The following is a 23,125-nucleotide window of genomic DNA, read 5'->3' as shown; positions in this document are numbered from 1 at the left end:
GAAAAGTTGGGGAAGGGAATGAGGTCTGGAGGAGAGGAAGCATACAGGCTAAAAGAAGGGAAGAAAGATTGGATGCACAGTCAGAAGAAGAAAGTGTAACCAGAGACTCATGAAATCACCAGACAAGGTAGGAAAAATGATTTTATTTTAAATTTAGTGATCAAAATGTGTCTGAATTTATATCTGTTGTCTATATTTTACACTAAGGTCCCTTTTTTACTAAACCGCAATAGAGTTTTTTAGCGCAGGGAGCCTATGAGCGTCGAGAGCAGCGCTGGGCATTCAGCGCAGCTCCCTGCGCTAAAAATTGCTATCGTGGTTTAGTAAAAAGGGAGGGGGTATATTTGTCTATTTTTGTATGGTTGTTACTGAGGTGATAGTGCATAGAGTCATCTGCTTTGAGCTCTTTGAAAAACCCTGGAATAGGAATGATGATTAACATTTTCTATGCGTACAGTGTGCTTTGTGTTTTTTTAAAATTTTATTGTTGGTAGATCATTTTGACTTGGTCATTTTAAAAGTAGCTCGCAAGCCCAAAAAGTGTGGGCACCCCTGATGTAGGCATTTGGGCACTGCACAGTGTAGCAAGAAAACAGTTTTTATGGAGGTTGAACCAACAGCAAAACTTCCAGTGAGCATGAAGGATGACTATGAGAGGAGAGCCATCTTGATGGAAATGAAGACAGTTTGGTGGAGGCTAGTCAGTAGGAGAGGCAGATGGGATTTGAATGGGCATCAGGGGAAGAAAATCTGCAGGGAGAGTATGTGTGGAGGGAAGTGAGTTGAGGATCACCGAACTCTGGAACTTCTTCAGGATCACCGAACTCTGGAACAGCTTTACTACCCCGCTTCGAAGCCTGACCTCCCTCCAACTCTTCCGAAAACATTTGAAAACTTGGCTTTTCTCTAAAATGCAATCCCTCATCGATATACGAAGTCCCTCTAAACTTCTCTCTCTAAGTCCTTCTACTTTTCATTGTAGTTCCTTTCTATACCAACTCCTGTAAACCGTGTCGAGCTCTACTTCTGTGGAGATGATGCGGTATACAAACTTAAGGTTTAGTTTAGTTGAGGAGGGGTGGGGTATACTAGCTAAGGAACAGTGAATGTGGGGATCCAGTTCTAAGTATACATGTGTTTTTTGTCTGGCTGCATTATTTAAGCAGGACCTCCTCCCTTGTGTCAAATGACAGCTCTTTTGTGTTGTGATAATTCTGTCTTCTCACATTGAGACTTTATTTGCCAAAATGGCTTCTGTTTGAAAAATATTGATCATTACATAATCTAGGACCTGTCACTTTATTCCCTTTGAGTCTGTTTACCTTGTTCATCTTGCTCCATTTCTTCTGGACATTTGGAAGTTTGTGTTCAAGCATCAGAAATGTGTTGATGGACTAACTCCACAGGAGCCTCTGAACATGCACTTCTGAATATTTTAATCTTAGAATGAACTGAATCTTGTTTGAATTGATAGAAAGTCTTTTATCGAAATTATGAAGCAGAAAATCTTATTCTTGAGGGTAATAAGAGGGCATAGAATGCCAAATAGTAAATGGTGAGTTGGTGGTAGTAATTTGAATTTTAGAAGTCACAGCAGATATACAATATTTTTCTTCTATAATCTTTTAGATGACAGCAGGGTTTGGGTATGTACTTAATGTAAGAATGTAGTTGTGTATGTATTTGGGAAAGAGAGCATTGGGAATTTAAAGATCTCAGACTCTGAGATGGTGTATCTTAGTAAATTAGCATTAAATTTGCTCCCCAAACCAAATAACCTGCAACATACACCCTTCTGTCACATGTGCCTTTAAAATGTGGACTTCATGGATCTAAAAATGCATGTCCTTAAAAATCTGAGGTCCGTGCCACTTGTAGTCTGGCTGTGACAGACCTCTATGACAATTTAGCTCTGACAGATCCTAATGCTTTTCCCTCCCTATGCTGAGACTAAAAGCAGCAAAACTTTTGCCCTGAGGTCTGTGCCACTTTTAGTCTCAGCATAGGGAGGGAAAAGCATTAGGATCCGTCAGCGCTAAAATGTCATAGAGGTCTGTCAGAGCCATAACCTATGCTGAGACTAAAAATGGCGCGGATCTCAGATTTTTAAGGATGTGTAGTTCAGATCCATGAGTTCCACGAGGTCAGATGCACTGCAGACCTTTGCACACATTTTTTAACCCCCCCCCCAAATAAAAAAAAAATTCCTCAGCTATTTGCCATCCAGTGTCATATCGCGGGGGCTCTCGGAATCAGCCTGGAGGGAGAGATCTGGAGGAAGGGATGATCGGGCTAATTAGCAAAAGCCACGGTGCAGCCTCCTCCCTCCCTAGCCATTAGGGAAGACAGAGCCGGGGGCCAGAGCTGAGCATGCAGGGAAAGCGTTGGAATAAGCTAAAAGGTGGACTTGTCAATAAACGCCGGAAGAATTTTAAGGGCGTGCAGTTTTAGATTTGTGAGGTCTGCGTTTTACCCCTTCCCTGCCTTTAACGACCATGTAACCTGTCTGTTTTACTCATTTTTGATATTTTAAATTATTTTACAATTTTGTGCAATTGTAAACCGCTTTGGTAATGAAAGCGGTATATCAAGACTAAATAAACTTGAAACATTAATACAGTGGTACCTTGGTTTACGAGTGCACCGGTTTGCGAGTGTTTTGCAAGTCGAGCAAAACATTTGCAAAATCGGCGCCTCAGAAACCGAGCGTGCCTCGATTTGCGAGCGGCGCCCCCGTGATCTGGCACCCTCCCCCCATCCGCGATTGGGCCCCCCCCCCCTGCTGCTTCTTACTATCATCTGGGCCTGGGCACTGGCACCGGCATGTCCTGTGCGTTGGTGCCGGTGCCCGAACATCGGCCTCCTCTTCTTGCTGGGCCTTAATGGGAACTCTGTATTTTTATGATTTCCATTGACAGATTTATAGCATTCTCTTGTCCTTTTAAATTGATCTTACTATCTCTATAAAGCTCTTTTTTGTGTGTGTGTGTAATTTTACAAAGCTACGTTAGCTTTGCAACATCTGAGACGTTTTCCCCACTGTGCTGTACTGGCTTGAAGTTAGCTTGTAGCAATATGTTTAAGAGGGGTGAAGGTATTGATCATGTTTCACCAGTGTGTATTTAAACTGGAAACTTTGTTTTGTTTAATTTTAAATGGTACCATAATTTTTGAATTTGAAAAGAGGATATCTCTACCTTTTTTTTTAAAACTAATTCAGTATAAGCACTTTTATCGGTTCATAGACAAAATCGCGCGAGACACCGGTGCGCAGACAACTGAGCGCAAGGTTGATGGCGCGCCGAAGAAAAGCACTATTTTAAAGGGTTCCGACGGGGAGTGTTGGTGGGGAACCCCCCTATTTTACTTAACAGACATCGCGCTGGCGTTGTGGGGGGTTTGGGGGGTTGTAACCCCCCTCATTATACTTGAAACCGAACTTTTTGCCTGTTTTTTAGGGAAAAAGTTCAGTTTTAAGTATAATGTGGGGGGTTACAACCCCCCAAACCCCCCACAACGCCAGCGCGATGTCTGTTAAGTAAAGTGGGGGGCTTCCCCCCCCCACCCCCTGTCGGAGCTTTTTAAAATAGTGCTTTTCTTCGGCACGCTGTCAACCTTGCGCTCAATTGTCTCGCGCGATTTAGTCCCGTCACCCTTTTATCTAGTACCCATGGGTTAAAGGGGTAATAGTTAACCAAACTTGTTAGCAATTTTGTGAGCACTCTGTTTCCTTCTATGCAGCAACAGGAGAAGCTATTCCCTAATCCATGTTCTCTCCTCCCCCATCCCAGTGGTAAAGAGAGGGATAATTGAGCTTTTAAAGTAGGAAAACAATATAATGCAGATTGGTAATATGAAAAACTGTGAAATGATTATATTGAGAATGGAGGGGGCAGGTGAATTGTGTTCTTAATGTGTCATGTGGGATTTGTGGCCTTGCTTCCTGCCATGTTGTATATCAAAGTTATTCATCACTGGCCCTTCTAGTTAGATTTATGCAAAGAAACTTGTTTAGAAAGAAGTTCACAGAAATCTTATGGTTAAAAAGCTTGATGCTTTCTTTTGTTCACCCAAAGTAGAATGGTTTCACCTAAGAAATTAAAATAGCTCTGTGGGCCAAGAACAGAAGACAGCTTCTGCCTGGCCTCCCCAAATAATGCCATCAGGACTTCAAGAGTATGTAAATTTTAATAGATCTAATGTTAGCCTGAACTCAAAAAAATTGAAGGGAGATAGTTTTAGAACAAATGCTAGGAAGTTCTTCTTCACCCAGAGGGTGGTGGACACCTGGAATGCGCTTCCAGAGGGGGTGGTTGAGCAGAGTACGGTTTTGGGTTTCAAAAAGGGATTGGACGAATTCCTGAGGGGTAAGGGAATCCAGGGGTACAATTAGAGGGTTACTATACAAGACAAAATGCTCTTGAGTAATAGATCACTACAGGTCATTGACCTGGGGGGCCGCCGCGGGAGCGGACTGCTGGGCATGATGGACCTATGGTCTGACTCGGCAGAGGCCATGCTTATGTGCTTATGTGCTTATGTGGATTTTTAATTCCATTTATTTATTTTTCAGCATCTGGAGGGGACCAAATGTCAACTGTGTAGACAACACTGGGTACACACCTTTACATCATGCTTCTTTAAACGGCCACAAGTAAGTCATTTTATTTTGTGGTTTCTTAATTTTTTCTCTTGTCTTGAGATTTAGAGTGCAACCACAACCTAGGGTTACCAGGCATCTGGGTAAACCCGGACATGCTCTCTTTTTAGAGGACTGTCTAGGTGCTCAGTTGGACCTTCCAGAACCTGGTAGTTTGTCTGATTTTTGGAAAGCCCCGACCTTCCGACCGCATCTGGAGGGCCTCTGAGCATGCGCGGATGACGTTACATGCATCTGCGCATGCTCAGAGACCTTCTAGATGTGGCCTGGAGGTTGGAAAACAGAGGCCTCCTAGCCCAGGGGCGGAACGGGGCAGGGCTAGGGGGGGGCGGAACATGGCGGGGCCATGTGTCTAGGTTTCTCTGGACAAAAATCTGGTAACCCTACCACAACCAAAATTGAATCTGAAGCTGAAATTTGCCATACAGTTTCAACTCAATATAAAGACGAAACAGGACGGTACGAAACCCCCTCCCCCCCCAAATTCAAAAGCAGATTTCATGGCCTCCCCCACACTCACACACCAAAAGTTGCCACTGTTTCACAGGCCCTCACTGAACATATCTTAGAAATCTTGTTTAGTAGCCTCACTGGGACAAAAGCTGCCCATGCCAGCGCCTAGGTCAAAAATGGCTGCAAGATTCTCGCAGCTTCTGGAAGGGGGCATCCCTTATATGTCATGTCTGTCCAGGTTAGACTGTAAGGTCTTCTGAGAAGGGACCATCAAAATGTGCAGCAGTGTGTACAATAGAAGTGATAAATAGAATATTTGAATAAGAAACCAAAAACAAGGATATTTGGAGCATTGAGATAAAGCAAAAGATTTCTGCTACTCAATGGTCTTGAAGGATAAGATGTATAGCATCAGCATCTATGAGACAAACCTGGTTCTTTCTATTGTATAGGATTTTTTGGACCCCTGTTCGTTTGTAAAAATTAGATAGTTTAAAGTCTAATAGATGCTGGCATTGTCATCTTGATATAGGGACGCTGGATCACATATTGTACTTTTGCCCCTTAATATTATTACCTCTTTTAGGACCCCTGAGGAAGGCGTGTTTGCTGAAACACGGACCGTGTAGGGTCCGGTTGGATTTTTATCACAGTATTTTTTATCATTGTACTTTTTTAATTGAATTTTCATGTTTTTATATGTCAGTGTTTAATAAATTACCTCCAGAACATCTGTATCCACAGTTTTAGTTTTAGTTTTCATCAGTCGATATGGGTTACAATTAATAGGAAATTGGGTACCTCCATTCCTATGTCATACGATATGGTTCTCTTTGGAGCTATATTACAACCCAAGTCTCTAATTTCTGCAGCTAAGAATAGATTACTTCTTGTAATGACGGGGATTGCTATGCAAATGATCATAAAAAAACTGGAAGAATTGTGATAGATTGAATCACCCCTTTTGGTGTGAATCCCTGTGCTTATGTTATTGATACGAATGTATGAATTCGGAAATAAAAGGTTATGGTAAAAACTTCAAAGAGATTTGGGGCCCATTAACAAATTTTGTATCCACCAAACCTTTCGTTTTATTGAGTTTTACACACATCCGGGTTGAGAGGGAAGATGGGGAGGGGGGAAAGATGTCTATATTATTATTTGTTAGTAATAAGTGCTGTTATTTGGTGCCAATTGTTGTATTTTTGTAAGCCCTTTGTGTATGTTTTAAAATTAATAAAGATTTATAAATAAAAAAAGTAGTAGGGGAGGACTTTCTGTTGAGAGTGCAACCCGCTTTCGTTTGGGATGGGGTGGAGTTTTAGTTTCAGCTGAAAACGCACTGGCATTTTTAGTCCAAACTGAAGCATGGCCAAATCTGGATTTTGGATGGTTCAAAGCTGATACTGAGACTGAAATTTGATTGTCCTCTTCTTGACATGCTGGTGACATTCTGATAATCTTTTGTTCAGTTTGTCCTAACTTGAGGAAGGGGGTTTTAGCTCCTAAAAGCTAGTAAAAAATGTATCACCTTTATATTCTTTGTGTTTGGTTTTCTGTTTTTATTTATTCACTTTTATTTTTATTCTAAACTCTAATAAACACCGCAGGGACCATTTATACACTAAGGGGGCTCATTTTCAAAACACTTAGACTTACAAAGTTCCATAGATTACTGTGTAAGTCTAAGTGCTTTGAAAATACCCCTCTCAACCTCTGTTTCTATAAATTTATTTTATTATTAAGTATTATATACTGCCTATCAAGGTTATCTAAGCAGTTTACAGCATTTTCCCTATCTGTCCCGGTGGGTTCACAATCTTTCTAATGTACCTGGGGCAATGGAGAATTGAGTGACTTGTCCAGGGTCACAAAGATCAGCGCAGGATTTGAACCCACAACCTCATGGTGCTGAGGCACCACTAGGCTACTCTTTCCAAATAATGCCTAAAGTTGTGTGCGTACCTTGGTGTGTATAGCCAATGTATGCATACAACTTGATTAATTGGCCTAATCGATGCTGATAATTGGCAATTAACTTGTAATTGACACTAATTGAGACTAATTAAAAATTATGCACACAACTTAGATTGTGCCATTCTGTATACCCCCAGATGCAATACACACACCTGAAAAGGGAGTGTGGTTAGGATTGGGTTTTGGGCATTGTTTTACACGCAAGTTATCTAGCTCAGTAGCCAATCCAGGTCCTTAGTATCTGGCCAAAACTTAAAGACTAGCAACATTCCATGCTACCGATCCAGGGCAAGCAATGGCTTCCCCTATGTCTTTCTCAATAACAGACTGGACTTTTCCTCCAAGAAATTATCCAAACCTTTCTTAAAACCAGCTACGTTATCCGCTCTTACCACAACATTTGGCAATGCGTTCCAAATTTCCTCCTATTGGTTTTAAAAGTATTTCCCTGTAACTGCATTGAGTGTTCCCTATTCTTTGTAATTTTTGACGGCGTGAAAAATTGATCCACTTGTACCCGTTCTACTTCACTAAGATTTTTGTAGACTTCAATCGTATCTCCCCTCAGCCGACTGTTTTCCAAGCTGAAGAGCCCTAACCTTTTAAGTCTTTCCTCATTCGAGAGGCGTTCCATCTCCTTGGTCGCTCTTCTTTGAACCTTTTCTAGTGCCACTATATCTTTCTTGAGATAAGGAGACCAGAATTGAACGCAATACTCCAGATGAGGTGGCATTATAACATTCGTAATCTTGTTAACCATCCCTTTCTAAATCTTAGTATCCTGTTTGCATTTTTGGCAGCCGCCACACATTGAGCGGGAGGTTTCATTGTATTGTCTACGATGACACCCAGATCCTTTTCTTGGGCGCTAACCCTCAAGGTGGATCCTAGCATCTGGTAACTGTGATTTGGGTTATTCTTCCCAATGTGCATCACTTTGCATTTGTCCACATTAAATTTCATCTGCCACTTGGACGCCCAGTCTTCCAGTTTTCTAAGGTCAGCCTGCAATTTTTCACAATCTACATGAGTTTTAACAACTTTGAACAGTTTAGTGTCATCTGCAAATACATAAGAGTAAGAACAGGATGAAACGTCACTTGGCTTTGTTGTGTAATATGTGCATAATCCCGAAGAATTCTGCTAGAGTTATCTTGATTGCTTCCTGGTAAGTGTTGAACATAGTCATCTGAAGGACTGGGGCTTGATTCCTTAGTCTCCTTGCAACTGGGGTTGCTTGTGTAGAAGCAGTTTTCACTGCATCTGGTGACCCACAGTTAGAGCCATTGTGCATAGCCCCAACTTGAGGGCTGTTGCTGCAATGACCAAGCTAAATCGGAAAGATATATAATGGGAGAATAATCTCTGCATAGTTATGAAGGAGATTTATAGTGGTTCTGGTTGAGGTAGAAGCTCAAAGGAACAAGTGTTAACTGCTGGGCCCAAATTTTAAAAATTAATAAATTCTGATGGAAGTTTGGAATGTGATCTGGGTATTTTACACTTAATATGCCATTACTACTATTATCATTTCTATATTGCTGAAAAGCATATGCAGCGCTGTACAATCAACACGCAATAGACGGTCCCTTCACAGAAGAGCTTACAATCTAATTGGACAGACAGACAGGACATGCAGGGGTTGGGGAGTTTCTTGCAGTGAGAATGATGAGACGGACATAGGTAATATTATGCTGAGTGAGAGATAGGAGTTGAAGGCAGCATCAAAAAAGAGGGCTTTTATCTTGGATTTGAATACTGCCCAGAGACAGCGCCTGACGTAATGACTCAGCTTGTTCCATGCATATGGCGCAGCAAGATAGAAGGAGTGGAGTTTGGAGGTGACATTAGAGAAGAAGGATACGGATAAGAGGGACTTGCCCAATGAACAGAGTTCACATGGGGACCATAGGGAAAAAAAAGTGTGGAGAGAGATTGAGGAGCTGAAGAATGAGGGCACTTATATGTCAGTAAGAGGAGTTTACCCCAGTATTTGTGAGGCAGCAGAATGAGATAAAGCAGTTATGCCATAGCTTTATTAATTAAGTAATATTGCTGTCAAAGAAAGGTTAGAAAGTTAAGTCCAAAGTCTGCTAGATATTTGACAGGAAACTTGGTAAAAAGGAGTTCACTGCTAAAGACTTCCTAAATGCTTCTTAGTGATGGCAATTGTGAGAACAAGTGCTGAACTGTCTGGCAGCAATGCAGGGATATTACCCATGAGATATGAGTAAGTCTCTCTGGTGGCCTGTGCCTTCTAGTGAATCAATTCTCCTTTCTAAAGTTTAATTCTGAAGTGAGAATAACTGACATGAATCCGTTCCAACATTTTGTTAACACCAGAAAGCTGCTATCAGTGGGAGGAAGACAGTTATAAAACTGAAGGATGAAAGTGTATTATCTTTAACTATTTTATAACCCAGTTATCACATATGGATAACAGGGAGTGTTTAGAGTCAGGGTTCATCCTCTGCTATAATATACCTTTGGTATGTTAGGGAATATTTCAATAAAATTCCTTAAGCATTAATGCAGCCAATATAAATAGTTTCTTCTTAGTTATATATTTCCTTCTAGGTCTTCATTCCCAGGCTCAAGTACGAAAGGGTAAGTGCAAGGTCCTTGGGGTGCTGAGAATGAGTGTGGAACCACTGATGTGAATCAGAATGAGTTGCCTAAATACTGTGCTAGATATCATTTGATGGCATTTTTAGAGCTTTCCGAGAGACACTCAGAGGTTCTTCCCTTCTGATTTTGGAGATTAATTGAAAGACTGATAGATTTTTACAAGAGTGTTTTGTATTACAGGGATGTGGTGGAAGTCTTGCTACGGAATGATGCATTAACCAATGTAGCAGACTGTAAAGGCTGTTACCCACTTCACCTAGCAGCATGGAAGGGGGATGCCCATATAGTGAAACTCCTTATTCACCAGGGACCATCACTTACCAAAGTGAATGAACAGGTATGAATTCTGATGATGATCAGTGTAGCAGGAATAGAGGAATCTTAAAAGTTATGTTTGTGATGAGATCTATAGTATCATAAAAATAAGTTCTGTTGTATGCTACCTTGAGATTTTTTTTTTTTTGGGGGGGGGTATAAGATCAATAATGAATCTGAATAAATATATTACTGGTGTCAGAAAGCAGTAGTACAATTTACATGGTCCCTCAATAGGAATATGCTGGATTATAGAGAGCTGAAAACTCATGGTGATAATGCCATTATTTATGTGGGTAATTTTCAAAGGACCTCGCCTACATGACCTGATTGAAACTCATCAGCTCAAATACAGCTAAAAGTGTATGTAGGTTCCATTGTGTGCATACATTTAGCTGTGAGTAAAAAGGTGTATAGATTGAGGCATGAAAGCATATGCATTCAATTTTTAGATGTACGCATAATGTCTTGCTCTCCTCCCCAAATTCAGACGCAATAATAGCACTTTTAGGAGCAGGTACTTTCTCTTTGAGAATTTATATAAATTGCCTCAGAGCCACCTGCATAATTTGCAACAATGCACTCTGTGTTCAAGAAACACAAGCCCCAATGCACAGTGCGCTGACACCACAGTGAAAAGTACTATGACGGGAGCAATTTTTCTGTGCCGGTTGATGCTCGGCATAAATGGCATACAAATGGCATACAAATTATATGCATGCTATTCTTGCTGCTGCCAGTTCTAAAGATCCTCGTAGCAGCCACTGAGAATCCTATGCTAATGCATTATAAGGACCTCATTAGTATTATAATGAGCACTCTGTATAACACTAAGCCAGGGCTGCCCAAGTCCGGTCCTCGAGATCTACTGGCAGGCCAGGTTTTCAGGATATCCACAATGAATGTGCATGAGAGAAAGATTTGCATACCAAGAAGGCAGTGCAGGCAAATCTCTCTCATGCATATTCATTGTGGATATCCTGAAAACCTGGCCTGCCAGTAGATCTCGAGGACCGGACTTGGGCAGCCCTGGCTTAGTGTTATACAGAGTGCTCATTATAATACTAATGAGGTCCTTATAATGCATTAGCATAGGATTCTCAGTGGCTGCTACGAGGATCTTTAGAAGTCACAGAGAACCTTTGTGCATTGGGAGGGGAGCTTTCCATGCCAGTAAGACTGCTTTAACGAGTCTTACTGTCACGGAAAGCTTTAGAGCAGGGGTGTCCAACCTTTTGGCTTCCCTGGGCCACATTGTCCGAAAAAATTTTTTTCTGGGGCCTGCACAAACGCTGCAGCAAGACAGAGGAGGGAGCCGGCAAGACGGTAAACACCTGGGGGCAGCAGAGGAAAACACTGCATCGCCCTCGACCAGGGCCGCACAAAATACTTCACGGGGCCGCATGTGGCCCTTGGGCCGCAGGTTGGATACCCCTGCTTTAGAGCATCGAGACCCCAGAATTCAAACTATAGAAATAATGCCAAATTGAAAATTTCCTATTTGTGGAGGAGTTCATTTGTATTTTGCCAAGCATATGTAATCCACATAAATGAGAGCAAAAACCTCTATGAAAGGAGTCGATGTGAAAAGCTGTGCATTTAGGGCACAGCATTAAAGCTCAGCACAGGGTTTCCTAATGTACTTTTATGTGTATTTTTAAGTGTACTCCAATGCAATAGGTAAATTGTATGGTACTAGGCACTTGAGCACAAAATGTTCCCTAATATGGGAGTATATCCAATACATTTGCTTATGAATTTGTGCTAGTAGCAGTCATACTTGGTGCACTACAGTATCAACAGCTGGAATCATGTGCGCGCACATCTGCATACAGGGTAGAATGCCACTGTGCATAATCAATAGCATTGCAAAAATTATTTGGGCCGAACGGCATTCCAGCACATACATGTATCACACATGCAGCAATTTTTCCAATGGTGTTTGCAGTGTGAGTGATATTGTTTGCCACATTTATGAAAGTCACTTAAAGGAGACTTGATGTCCACTCAGACTTTTATCGGGAAGGTTGTAAAAGGCAATCATTCAGTGAGCCTAGCAGTACTTTTAATTATTTTAGTACATTTCTGTATCACGATGGCCACGGATTTGGTCTTGGAGGATGAGATGTACAGCGTCGGCATCTATGCAACAAACTTGGTTCTTTTTGTTGCATCGTTCTTTTTGGACCCCGGTTAGATTGAACAAGTTAGATAATTCAAGATCTAATAGATGCTGGCACTGTCATCTAGACATGGGAACATTGGATCACTTACTGTTTTATTGCCCTATGATTCTGATTTTTTGGAAGTCGATTTGGGGACATATTAATAATATTCTAGAAGTTGAGATCCCTTTGACTTATGAAGTTGTGATTTGTGGTACTGTGTTATATGTAAAGGATCCCTTAGACAAATATAAAAGATGACTTTTTAAAATTATGATGGTTACAGCTATACAATTAATTACACGAAATTGGAAAAATTGGGACCGACTTAACTTTGCATTCTGGTGGGCAAATTTATGTTTAATGTATAAATATGAGAAAATGAATGCTGATTTATCAGGGAACACAAAAAATTTCAAATTAATATGGGGCCCATTGATGTCTTTTGTAGAATTATTATAGTTTCTTTATGTTGACAGATCAATGCATATCCAGGGGAAGGGGAAGGTGGGAATATAGGATTCTAAAATGAATTCTTATCTTTCTTGAGAGTATGGGAGGAGGGAGGGTATTTTTCGGGTTCTGATAAGTTTCTAAATGTTTAATATATGGATAAGACAACAAAACAACACAAACTTAATAAGTTTTTAAGGATTTATATTAATAAAAGAGGAGGTATAGTGTTTAGAATTATTTATTTTAAAAAATTAATGTAATGTAGTTTTAAAAAAAATAGAGAATTAAATATTTGATTTATCTATATTGGTAAGGAGGTGGGATAATAGCCGGTGATGTTTTAAGGAGATAAGAGAGTAAAGTGTTTCTCTCTTTAAGCAATCCCATTTTGGGAAACATGTTCTCCTAAGTCTGAGGCTTGTCCCCATTAGAAGTTAATTAATGTAATGTGATTAAAAGTCAACAGTTAAAATACTAAATTCAGTTGTTTAAGTAGTGTATTTAATTAAAAGTTGGAATATAGAAGTAATGTCCATTTTTTAATATTGTGCAAATGGTTCTCAATAGTTTCATATTTTGTAATGTATATGGATAAGACATATTTGTTATAGGGTACTTATTATAAGTTCATGAAAACCAATGAATAATTTGATAATGTGGGGTAGGGGGCGAGGGATTTTACTCTATTTAAGTCACGTAAGGATATTAAGTGTGGATTAACGTGTAAAATGTTTTCTTTACTGTTTTCACTTATTGAAGGTGTTAAAAATGAATAAAGAATATTAAAAAAAATTTTTTTAGATTTCTGCACTATTTAACACGATGTTAATATAGGCATCACTAGCAAACAGTTCTCTCTCTTATATGTTTTCGCGTACTTTCATTGATATATTTAGAGAAACCAAAGTTCTGTCTTGTGTAGTCTTTAAATTGCCCAATATCTCCCTGTTTTCTTGTAGAAATAGTGGCTCATGTTCATTTTTTTACTTCGCTTATGTTCATTCCTTTTGAAAATGTATTGTATACACATCATAGATACACTTCTCCCTCCGTATTTACAGTTTCAGCAGTCGCGGTTTTGATTATTTGCAGTTTTTAGCTTGCTGGCTCCTCCCCCAAATTACATCAGCTTGCATAGAGAAATCGCTGATTCTCAGCGCTTACTGAGAAAATCGCTGATTCCCGGCACTTTCTTCACCATGTTTTGCCTCTCCTTCAGGAACAGGCCAGCTCTCCCACCATATTATTCACGGCTCCACCATATTCACGATGGTTTTTAATAGAAAACAACGAATAACATATGAAAAAGTTATTCGCGGTTCTGTTAATCCCCTATCACAGCGAATACGGAGGGAGAAGTGTATGTACAATTCTAAACAAGGACGAGGCAATTTTTTTTTCAGCGGGTGTGCAGGACAATGTTATGGATAATATCACAGTTATAAACAAAAGTACTTCCTCTTGTTTCCTGAATGGTATGTTAGAATTCAACAAAATCATGACTGTGAAAAAGTGAGTTGTAAAGTTAAATTGCTATTGCCTTCTACAAAGATTGTCACGTGTTTTAAGGCAGTTCTGTAATAAAGATTACGGTGAGCTATTAATGTTTCCATATGAAATTTTTGAATTTGGACTTAGACTTTTGAATATAATGGGCTGCTGCAGTGATCTCGTTTCTGATCCGCTTATTGCTTATATTGCCGTATTTCATCACCACATTTTTCTTTCCTCTCCTTTTTATAGAATGCTCTTGAGATCAGAGAACTCAAAAAGTACGGCCCCTTTGACCCTTATATGAATGCCAAGGTGTGTACTTCGTTGCTCAGGATTTCACTGCTTCGACCCTTCCTACCATGCTCTCCTCTCTCTCACATCTTCAAAAGGCAGCTGTGGCCCACTGAGAAAAGTGGAAAAAGTGCAAAACCTTGACCAAAATCCACACATGCAAATAGTATAGAGAATGTGAAGACACTGTTTTACAGTATGTAGCAAATTCCCAGAAAAATCACAGAACTATTGGTTTTCAGCCCTTAAATTTAAGAATTTGACATTTTACCCCTCTGTCTTATGCTTTATATCATTTGTTTAGATTTTCTGACCTCTCTGTGTAGAGTTAGTTAATGCAATGTTTTATGAAAATTTGATTTTTTTTAAATTTTCTTTGTGACTGCATATACTGGGAATTATTGGATATGATTTCTCTGCAGAAAAATACTGCAGCAATAACACTGATATCTGTGTTTCCTCTAAGCCAGTGGTCTCAAACTCAAACCCTTTGCAGGGTCACATTTTGGATTTGTAGATACTTGGAGGGCCTCAGAAAAAAATAGTTCATGTCTTATTAAAGAAATGACAATTTTGCTTGAGGTAAAACTCTTTATAGTTTATAAATCTTTCCTTTTGGTTAAGTCTTAATAATAATATTGTAATTTATAGCTAAAGAGACATATGATCAAGAAACTGTTTTATTTTACTTTTGTGATTATGATAAACATACTGAGGGCCTCAAAATAGGACCTGGTGGGCCGCATGTGGCCCCCGGGCCGCATGTTTGAGACCACTGCTCTAAGCTGTGTGTATGCATCCCCACTTAATCTTATGCACACAAAAATGTAATACTACAGCAAATTTTAATATATGATAAAGCTGCTCCACCTACCTGATCTTATCTTGATTTTTATTTTTATTTGTGGTGTTTGGTGTTAGCAATATGGCATAGCTTCTTTTTTATATAATTGTTTATGCTTATCTATTAAAACCTGAAATCTAATTGATTTGATGACTTCTGATCAATATTTTAATAACAGTATGCTAAAATAACTTAAAGTAGAATGATAATGAAAGTAGCACTTTTGAAATTTGATATGATTTTCATTATAATTGTCAATGGACACTTGTCTCATAGTTTGTAAATTTAAGCTTAGCTTATAAAATTGCACAAAAGCAAAATCTTGCACACACAGCCCATCAAAAATTAGAGGAAATGTTGACCACTGATAAAGTAGTAAACGTGTTTGCTTTCAGTTCTATTTTTTCTCTAATTTATTTGCTTTAAGACACGTTTACACTTTGATTTGGTTGGATTGATCTTAATATCATTTTCTAATAATTTGTTGGTAGACCCGAGGAACACATTACTAGAGCTTTCACTGCTCACCATCACATTTTAGCAGTCTTGTCAGCACTTTAGTTTTCTTTGTGTATTCATAAAAGAGCACCTTTGGACCAGAGATGGTCAGCATCATCCTGCAATTACCAAAGTTTAAAACCAGAAAGTAATGGTTTTACTGTAAAACAGTCTCATCTTTCGATCTGCAGTTTGAAAGAGGAAATCTAGCTACTCTGCCAAGCTTAAGTCTCCTTTTACAAAGGTGCACTAGCGTTTTTCAAGTTTCAAGTTTATTAAAAAGTTTGTTATACCGCTTATACAAATTTCTAGGCGGTGTACAGCAATGATAAAAAGAGGGAAATCTTTAAAAATAACAAAACAAATTAATATTGATACATTAAAAGCAAGACAGCATTAAAAAACAACCAAAAAAAAGACAAAACCATAGACTGAGACTAAAGAGATAAACTACACACAAATAGAGAAAAAGGAAGAACTACAGCATTTAAAATAAAGCACATTTAAGGCCAAAAACAGTGGGTAGGGAGAGAGACTGCAATTAGTTTAGTCCTGAAAAGTGGAGGAGTGTGTAGCGCAGTGGTTGGATCTACAGCCTCAGCACCCTGGGGTTGTGGGTTCAAACCCCGCACTGCTCCTTGTGACCCTAGGCAAGTCACTCAGTCCTCCATAGCCCCAGGTACATTAGATAGATTGTGAGCCCACCGGGACAGATAGGGAAAAATGCTTGAGTACCTGATTGTAAAACCGCTTAGATAACCTTGATAGGCGGTATATAAAATCCTAATAAACTTGTCTAAACTTGACAGTTTTAACCGAAAGCATCCTCAAATAAGAAAGTTTTGAGCTTTGCTTTAAATTGTTTTAGAGAGGATTCCGTCCGCAAATGGAGAGGCAATGAGTTCCATAGAGTAGGATCAAAGTTATTAGATCTCAAAGTGTTGATCAATTTGAGAGATGGTACAATTAAAAGATTGTGTGATGTGGAACGAAGAGATTTAGCAGGATGATAGGGAATAAGAAGTCGGTCACGCTAGCCGAAAAGTTACCGCCTGCTTAAAAGGAGGCGGAAGTGGCTAGCGTGCGTGGCATTTTAGTGCGTGCTAAAACCGTTAGCGCACCTTTCTAAAAGAAGCCCTAAATGATTTGTGTTTCACAAGTTTTAAGCTTTCTAAGCCTAAAAAGCATGAGTAAAAATGGACATTTCTTCTTGTACAACAGGAGGGTTCATTGCACTTTTCACATGTTATTTTACACCCCAGCTGCTGAAGGGAGAGGAGGTCATGGGTTGTGTTTTTGGAATTTATCCCGCAAAGCTTGTGGTGGTGGGTCAGGCCAGGGAACAACTTTCCCTTTCTGCTTCTTCATGTTGTCGGTGTTGCCTTTGTCTCAGTATCCGATTCTTCTCAAGGGCTTACTCCTTTTGGGTTCTACCTTTATTTCTTCTTTATCTTCATTAGCCAAATAGGCTTTCAAATATGAGCTGAGCCTTTTGAGCAGAACTATTACTGGAGCTGACAAGTTCCTCAAGCTGTCGCCATGGAGAATGAAAAATCAAATGGATGAAGTGTGGAAACTTATGAACGATCAGACACATTAAATAAGATTGATTTATAGGAAAACCTCAGTACAGTACTACAGTAGATTCTTTGATATATTATGAATGCCTTAGACTGCCCCCCTAGTCAAACGCCACTGGAGAATTTTGTAATCTCTCTCTGGAATCTAGTATTTAATCTAATAAAATTATTGTATTAACAAAATTAATTTAGTCTAGGCTTGCTCTTCACATCATAAAAGGGTCATTAAATGAGGAGGAGATATTTGAGTTCATAAGCCAGTCAAATAATTTCAAATCAGAGAGTTCAGTATTGAAACGTGATTTTTGGCACTGGACACAAGAGAACAGTTTAGCTTAATAAGATCTTAAGCATGATTGTATCCCACTATGCTTTCAGATTTAAAAAAAAATGTCCCCTTCTCTTGAATTATTGGTATAAACCAGTGGTTCCCAACCCTGTCCTGGAGGATCACCAGGCCAATCAGGTTTTCAGGCTAGCCCTAATGAATACGCATGAGAGATATTTGCATATAATGGAAGTGACAGGCATGCAAATCTGCTCCATGCATATTCATCAGGGCTAGGTATAAACTACTTGCTGATTCCAACTTGGAGAGGTTCATGTCATCTCTGTTGGCTGAAAAATTGTCAGACGTGGTGTCCCGAATATTTAAGTGAGTGCAAAGTTCTTTTATTTATTTATAGCAAAAATAAGTCGAACATAAGCAAAGGGCAATTACAGCAGTAAAAATATTTTAATGTTCTATATTACAGCTACTTTTGTTTGGAGAATTTGTAATCCAGTGGATCAGGGTTTTAGTTTTTTTTTTTAAATTTCAGACTGGATAATTGTTTAACCCTAGCTCCACTCTTTCTGGTAAATTGTGCCCTGATTATTCTTCAGTAACAGCATTTATTTATGTAAGAAGCACTGAGGCTCTGATTAAAGAATCGCACCTCTGGCAAAGGTAGGTACCAGAAATGTAGGCCAGGGTTTTCCAGGCCTACATTTCCAGTGCCTACTTTTTGATGTGGCTTGTGCCTCCGTAGGTGCTTTACAGCAGTGTTTTTCAACCTTTTTACACTTATGGACCGGCAGAAATAAAAAAATTATTCTGTGGACCGGCATCGGTCTGTGGACCGGCGTTTGAAGAACACTGAGCTAAGTCGTGGGCCAGACCCCGCCCATCTCTACCCAATGTCCACCCCAGACCCCGCCTCCATAATAGTACTAATTGCACCTTGCAAGTCCCGTGCCTCATCTGAAAGCCTTCCCTCTGGTTCAGACGCAGGATGCCCGTAGGAGCCACTGCCCATGGCTTTTGTGCACTGAATCAGTGAGGAAGAGGGAGCTGGCTCGAAGATAACGCCGCATCGATCACACCGTGGACCGGCGGTTGAAGAACACTGTTTTGGGCCTGTGGACCGGCAGGAAATTTCTGTGGACCGGCACTGGTCCATGGACCGGTGGTTGAAGAACACTGCTTTACAGCACCTAATGCCACTTCTGGCGTTGGCCACACTTTCAGTGGTGTTAGGCGCTGTAAAGCGCCTATAGAGGCATGATTCCGATGCTGATTTTGTAGACACCTTGAAAATCAGTGAAAAACATAATTTAAAAGACGTTTTTCACTGAACTTGGGCACCTACTGGTGTCATTTAAACTAAACTAAACTAAACCTTAAGTTTATATACCGCATCATCTCCACAGATGTTGTGGAGCTCGGCACAGTTTACAAGAACTTAAAATATAGGAAGAGAAGGAAAATAAAAGGTTTACATGAACTTATGGTGTCAGGTCAAAAGCGCACCGGGACAAAGACGCGCGCAGACAATTGAGCGCAGCGCGGAGGTGCGCACCGCAGAAAATTACTCTTTTTACGGCTCCGACGGGGGGGGCATGGGGGGGAACCCCCCCACTTCACTTAATAGAGATCGTGCCGCGTTGTGGGGGGTTCTAACCCCCCACATTTTACTGAAAACTTAACTTTTTCCCTGTTTTTAGGGAAAAAGTTAAGTTTACAGTAAAATGTGGAGGGTTACAACCCCCCACAACGCCGGCGCGATCTCTATTCAGTAAACTGGGGGGGTTCCCCAACAAAACCCCCCGTCGGAGCCCCTAAAAACTAATTTTCTTCGGCGCGCGCCTTTGTCTTTCGCCGACTTGTCTATGAACCGAACTTATATATAGAAGAGAAGAGTAAGGGGGGATAGAATTACATTTTAGTGAAAAGCCAGGTTTTCAGTTGCTTGCGGAATAATTGGAGGGAGCCCAGGTTCCGCAGCGGGGTAGTAAGGTCTTTCCAAAGACCTGTGATTCTGAAGAGAAGGGATTTTCCCAGTTTGCCTGCATAGCGAATACCGTGTAGAGAGGGGAAGGATAATTTATACCTTTGGGTGGGTCTGTAGAGCAGTGTTCTTCAACCACCGGTCCAAGGACCAATGCCGGTCCACAGAAATTTCCTGCCGGTCCACAGGGCTAGCACGTGCATCAGGCCCAAAACAGTGTTCTTCAACCGCCGGTCCACGGTGCGATCGATGCGGCGTTATCTTCGAGCCAGCTCCTTCTTCCTAACTGATTCAGTGCACAAAGCCACGGGCAGTGGCTCCTACGAGCATCTTGCGCCTGAACCATCACAACGTCAGAGGGAAAGCTTCCAGATGAGGAACGGGACGTGCAAGGTTCAATTAGTACTATTATGGAGGCGGGGTCTGGGGTGGAGATTGGGTAGAGATGGGCATGGTCTGGCCCACGACTTAGCCCAGTGTTCTTCAACCGCCAGTCCACGGACCGATGCCGGTCCACAGAATAATTATTTTATTTCTGCCGGTCCATAGGTGTAAAAAGGTTGAAAAACACTGATTTAGAGAATCCAGGCCTGAGAGTTTTGTGATACTCAATGAAAAGAATGCTCTGCAGAGTTCCTAGGACATTACTGTGTTGGAACTTTTCACAATATTCACAGTATCATGGATGCAGTTTGGTATAGTGGGTTGGCAGTGCATCAGTTCAGTACAAGAACAACCAAAGCTAGATACAGACCAAAGATGATAATTACTGAGTGATTAGCACGTGCAGATGGTCAAATTAACACAGAACGCTTTTAGCTTGTCACAGGTTAGGCCATTTTTCTGGGTTAGGCACATGTTATCATGTAACACAGCTTAGTAAAAGGGCCCCTTTGTTTTCTGTCTTTACGATGGCGCTTTTTGTGTTGTGTAAGGGATTCACCTCTAGTTTTGTGCATCAGTAAATTTCACAGCGACAGTCAATTTACTTCTTTAAATAAAGCCATTCTATGTAATTTATGTTTTATGGTAGAGGCAAACTATGATACATGGGTAATTATAATTGGAGCTTTTGATTTTAGATTTAATCAATAAACACCCTCAATGCAAAAAAATGTAACTAGGGGGTAGATATTCAAAATAATTTAAATGGCCAGGAGAGGCCCCAATTTAAATGCTTATGTAATCAGTGATATTCAGTGGCACTTAACTAGTTATTGCCTCTGAATATCCCCCACTAACCAACCATCTCCCTAACCAGCTAGGTTAGGGGGTGAGCTGTGGGTGTGCAGCATGGGAAGAATGGCAACTTAAGCAGTTAGTGGCAATATTCAGTTCACTAACTGGATAACTATCCTCATAAAACTACATATGCCCCCCCCATCCCCCCTCACCCCGGCACGCTATCCAGGTCCAAATGGCCCAGAAATGATCTTACTCCCATTTTCTACCAAACCTATGGAATAGCCTACCTTCGCACATGAGATCCCTTAAAGGACTCCTAAACTTCAGAAAAGCTACAAAAACCTACCTCTTTGCCTAGCCATTCCTTCAACCTTAAACTACCCCCTACCCCAGGGGTAGGGAACTCCGATCCTCGAGAGCCGTATTCTAGTCGCGTTTTCAGGATTTCCCCAATGAATATGCATGAGATCTATTTGCATGCACTGCTTTCAATGCATATTCATTGGGGAAATCCTGAAAACCCGACTGGAATACGGCTCTCGAGGACAGGAGTTCCCTACCCTATCTTTTTGTATTGCCTCAGCAGCACTCTCCTTGGACTGCAGCTAAAGATTAGACACTCGAAGATGCTGTTTTTTGTGTATAAACTATACCCATGCATTGGACAACAAGGTGACCAAATCATATGCCTCACCTATGTTAGCCTCTATAATTATTTGTAGAATTTATGTGGTCAGACTATATCATATATCCCTTTATTATACGTCTTACCTGTACCGCTCAATTGATTCTAAAGTGACCCTATCTAGAAGTCCTCTAAAACTATGCAATGTTTAGAGAATTTCTTTATCCAATCTTGTAATTTCATAAATTAGTTTTGTCGTAACCTCTTGCAGTCTTCAGAAAGTAACCTCATCTAAATATTTATTGTAACACTTTGAATGTAATCTGTAACCCTTTCTGAGCTCTTTGGGGAGGACGGATATAAAACCAAATAAATAAAGTTAGGACAGCGCAAAACAGCAGAAGTCAACTTTAGACTTTTTGATGCGCTTCTAGAGAACCTGGCCACTGTTCTACCTTCTCAAGATCCACCCCACACTATTGGAGGTCATTTCACCCACTACTCTCTTCACCACCAAGCAAACTTCTCTCCTTCTTCAGGAACTTTCAGCCCTTCTGCAGCTCGGTACCATCGAACCAGTACCTTCTCAGCAGATGGGCCAGGGGTTCTATTCCAAGTACTTCCTCATACTGAAGAAGACGGGAGGTCTGCAACCAATTCTCGACCTCTGCTCTCAACAAATACTTAGTGAAGGAGAAATTCTGCATGCTCTCCCTAGGAACTTTGTATTCCCTCCTAGAGAAGAACAACTGGCTTTCCGTCAGTCGCCAGGGAAGGACCAAGAACTCTGGAAGGCTGTCTGCCTATTTCTTTAGGTGGAACGTTACCTCCTAGCGCTGATGGCAGTGCATATGGAGGGAGGGAGATGATGTTCAAGCAGATAGATTCTGTTTCTGTGCGAGTGGGCCCTGTCCACAGCAGCACTCGGAGCAATAGTGCGGCGCTGGGGTCGGGCCTGCTTCGACCTCATGGCCATGGCAAGAAATAAGAAAGTGGATTGCTTCTTTAGTCAAAGATTCAAGCCTGGAAGTGAAGGTCTTGACACTCTGGTTTAGCCATGGCCTTAGGTGATTCTCCTTTATGTCTTTCCTCCTTGGCCAATATTTGGCCGGGTCATTCGATGAATCACGGTCCATCCGGGCCTCATTATTCTGGTGGCTCTAGATTGGTCCACAGATCTGATATGTCTGCGCAGGAGTTGCGGCCTTCAGCTTAGCGCCTATCCAAACTTCCTCCCGCTGAGTCCAGTGTCCTTGGAGGATCTAGGTCACTTTGTTTTTACGGCATGGCTCTTGAGCACGCAGCCTTAGAGCAGAAAGGATATTCTGCTATGGTTGTTGATACTCTTCTAAAGTCTAAGAAGTCATCTATGATTTTGGGCTTATGCTAAGGTGTGGAAGGCCTTCCAACGTTGGTGCGCCCAGGACTAGGTGGACCCTTATTCAGCTCCAATCTTGCTGATTCTCGCCTTTCTTCAGGCTGGTTTGGATAATGGCCTCACTGTGGCTTCTCTTCAGGTCCAGGTGGCCGGACTCTCTTGCTCTATATCCCAGGAGCATTGATCCTCATTGGCGTCTCATCCTGATATTTCCGGTTAAACTACTTTTCCCTTCCTGGGACCTTAACCTGGTGCCTTACCAAGGCTCCTTTTGAGCCCTTCGAGATGCTTCCCTCTTCTTGGTCT

At 40.9% G+C, this 23,125-nt stretch overlaps 1 protein-coding gene across 1 annotated transcript in view; it reads left to right on the top strand.

Moving 5' to 3' along the window:
- ANKS1A (ankyrin repeat and sterile alpha motif domain containing 1A) overlaps positions 1 to 23,125 on the top strand; it is a 198,023-nt gene that overhangs the window by 42,382 nt on the left and 132,516 nt on the right. Inside the window, 2 exon segments of the mRNA XM_033917877.1 lie at positions 4,574 to 4,654; positions 9,899 to 10,055. Coding sequence (XP_033773768.1) covers positions 4,574 to 4,654; positions 9,899 to 10,055 — 238 coding nt within the window.

This window comes from Geotrypetes seraphini, chromosome 13, assembly GCF_902459505.1.
Source record: "Geotrypetes seraphini chromosome 13, aGeoSer1.1, whole genome shotgun sequence".
Lineage (NCBI taxonomy): Eukaryota > Metazoa > Chordata > Amphibia > Gymnophiona > Dermophiidae > Geotrypetes > Geotrypetes seraphini.
The sequence above is the reverse complement of the archived record's forward strand: the minus strand, read 5'-3'. Positions and strand labels throughout refer to the sequence as shown.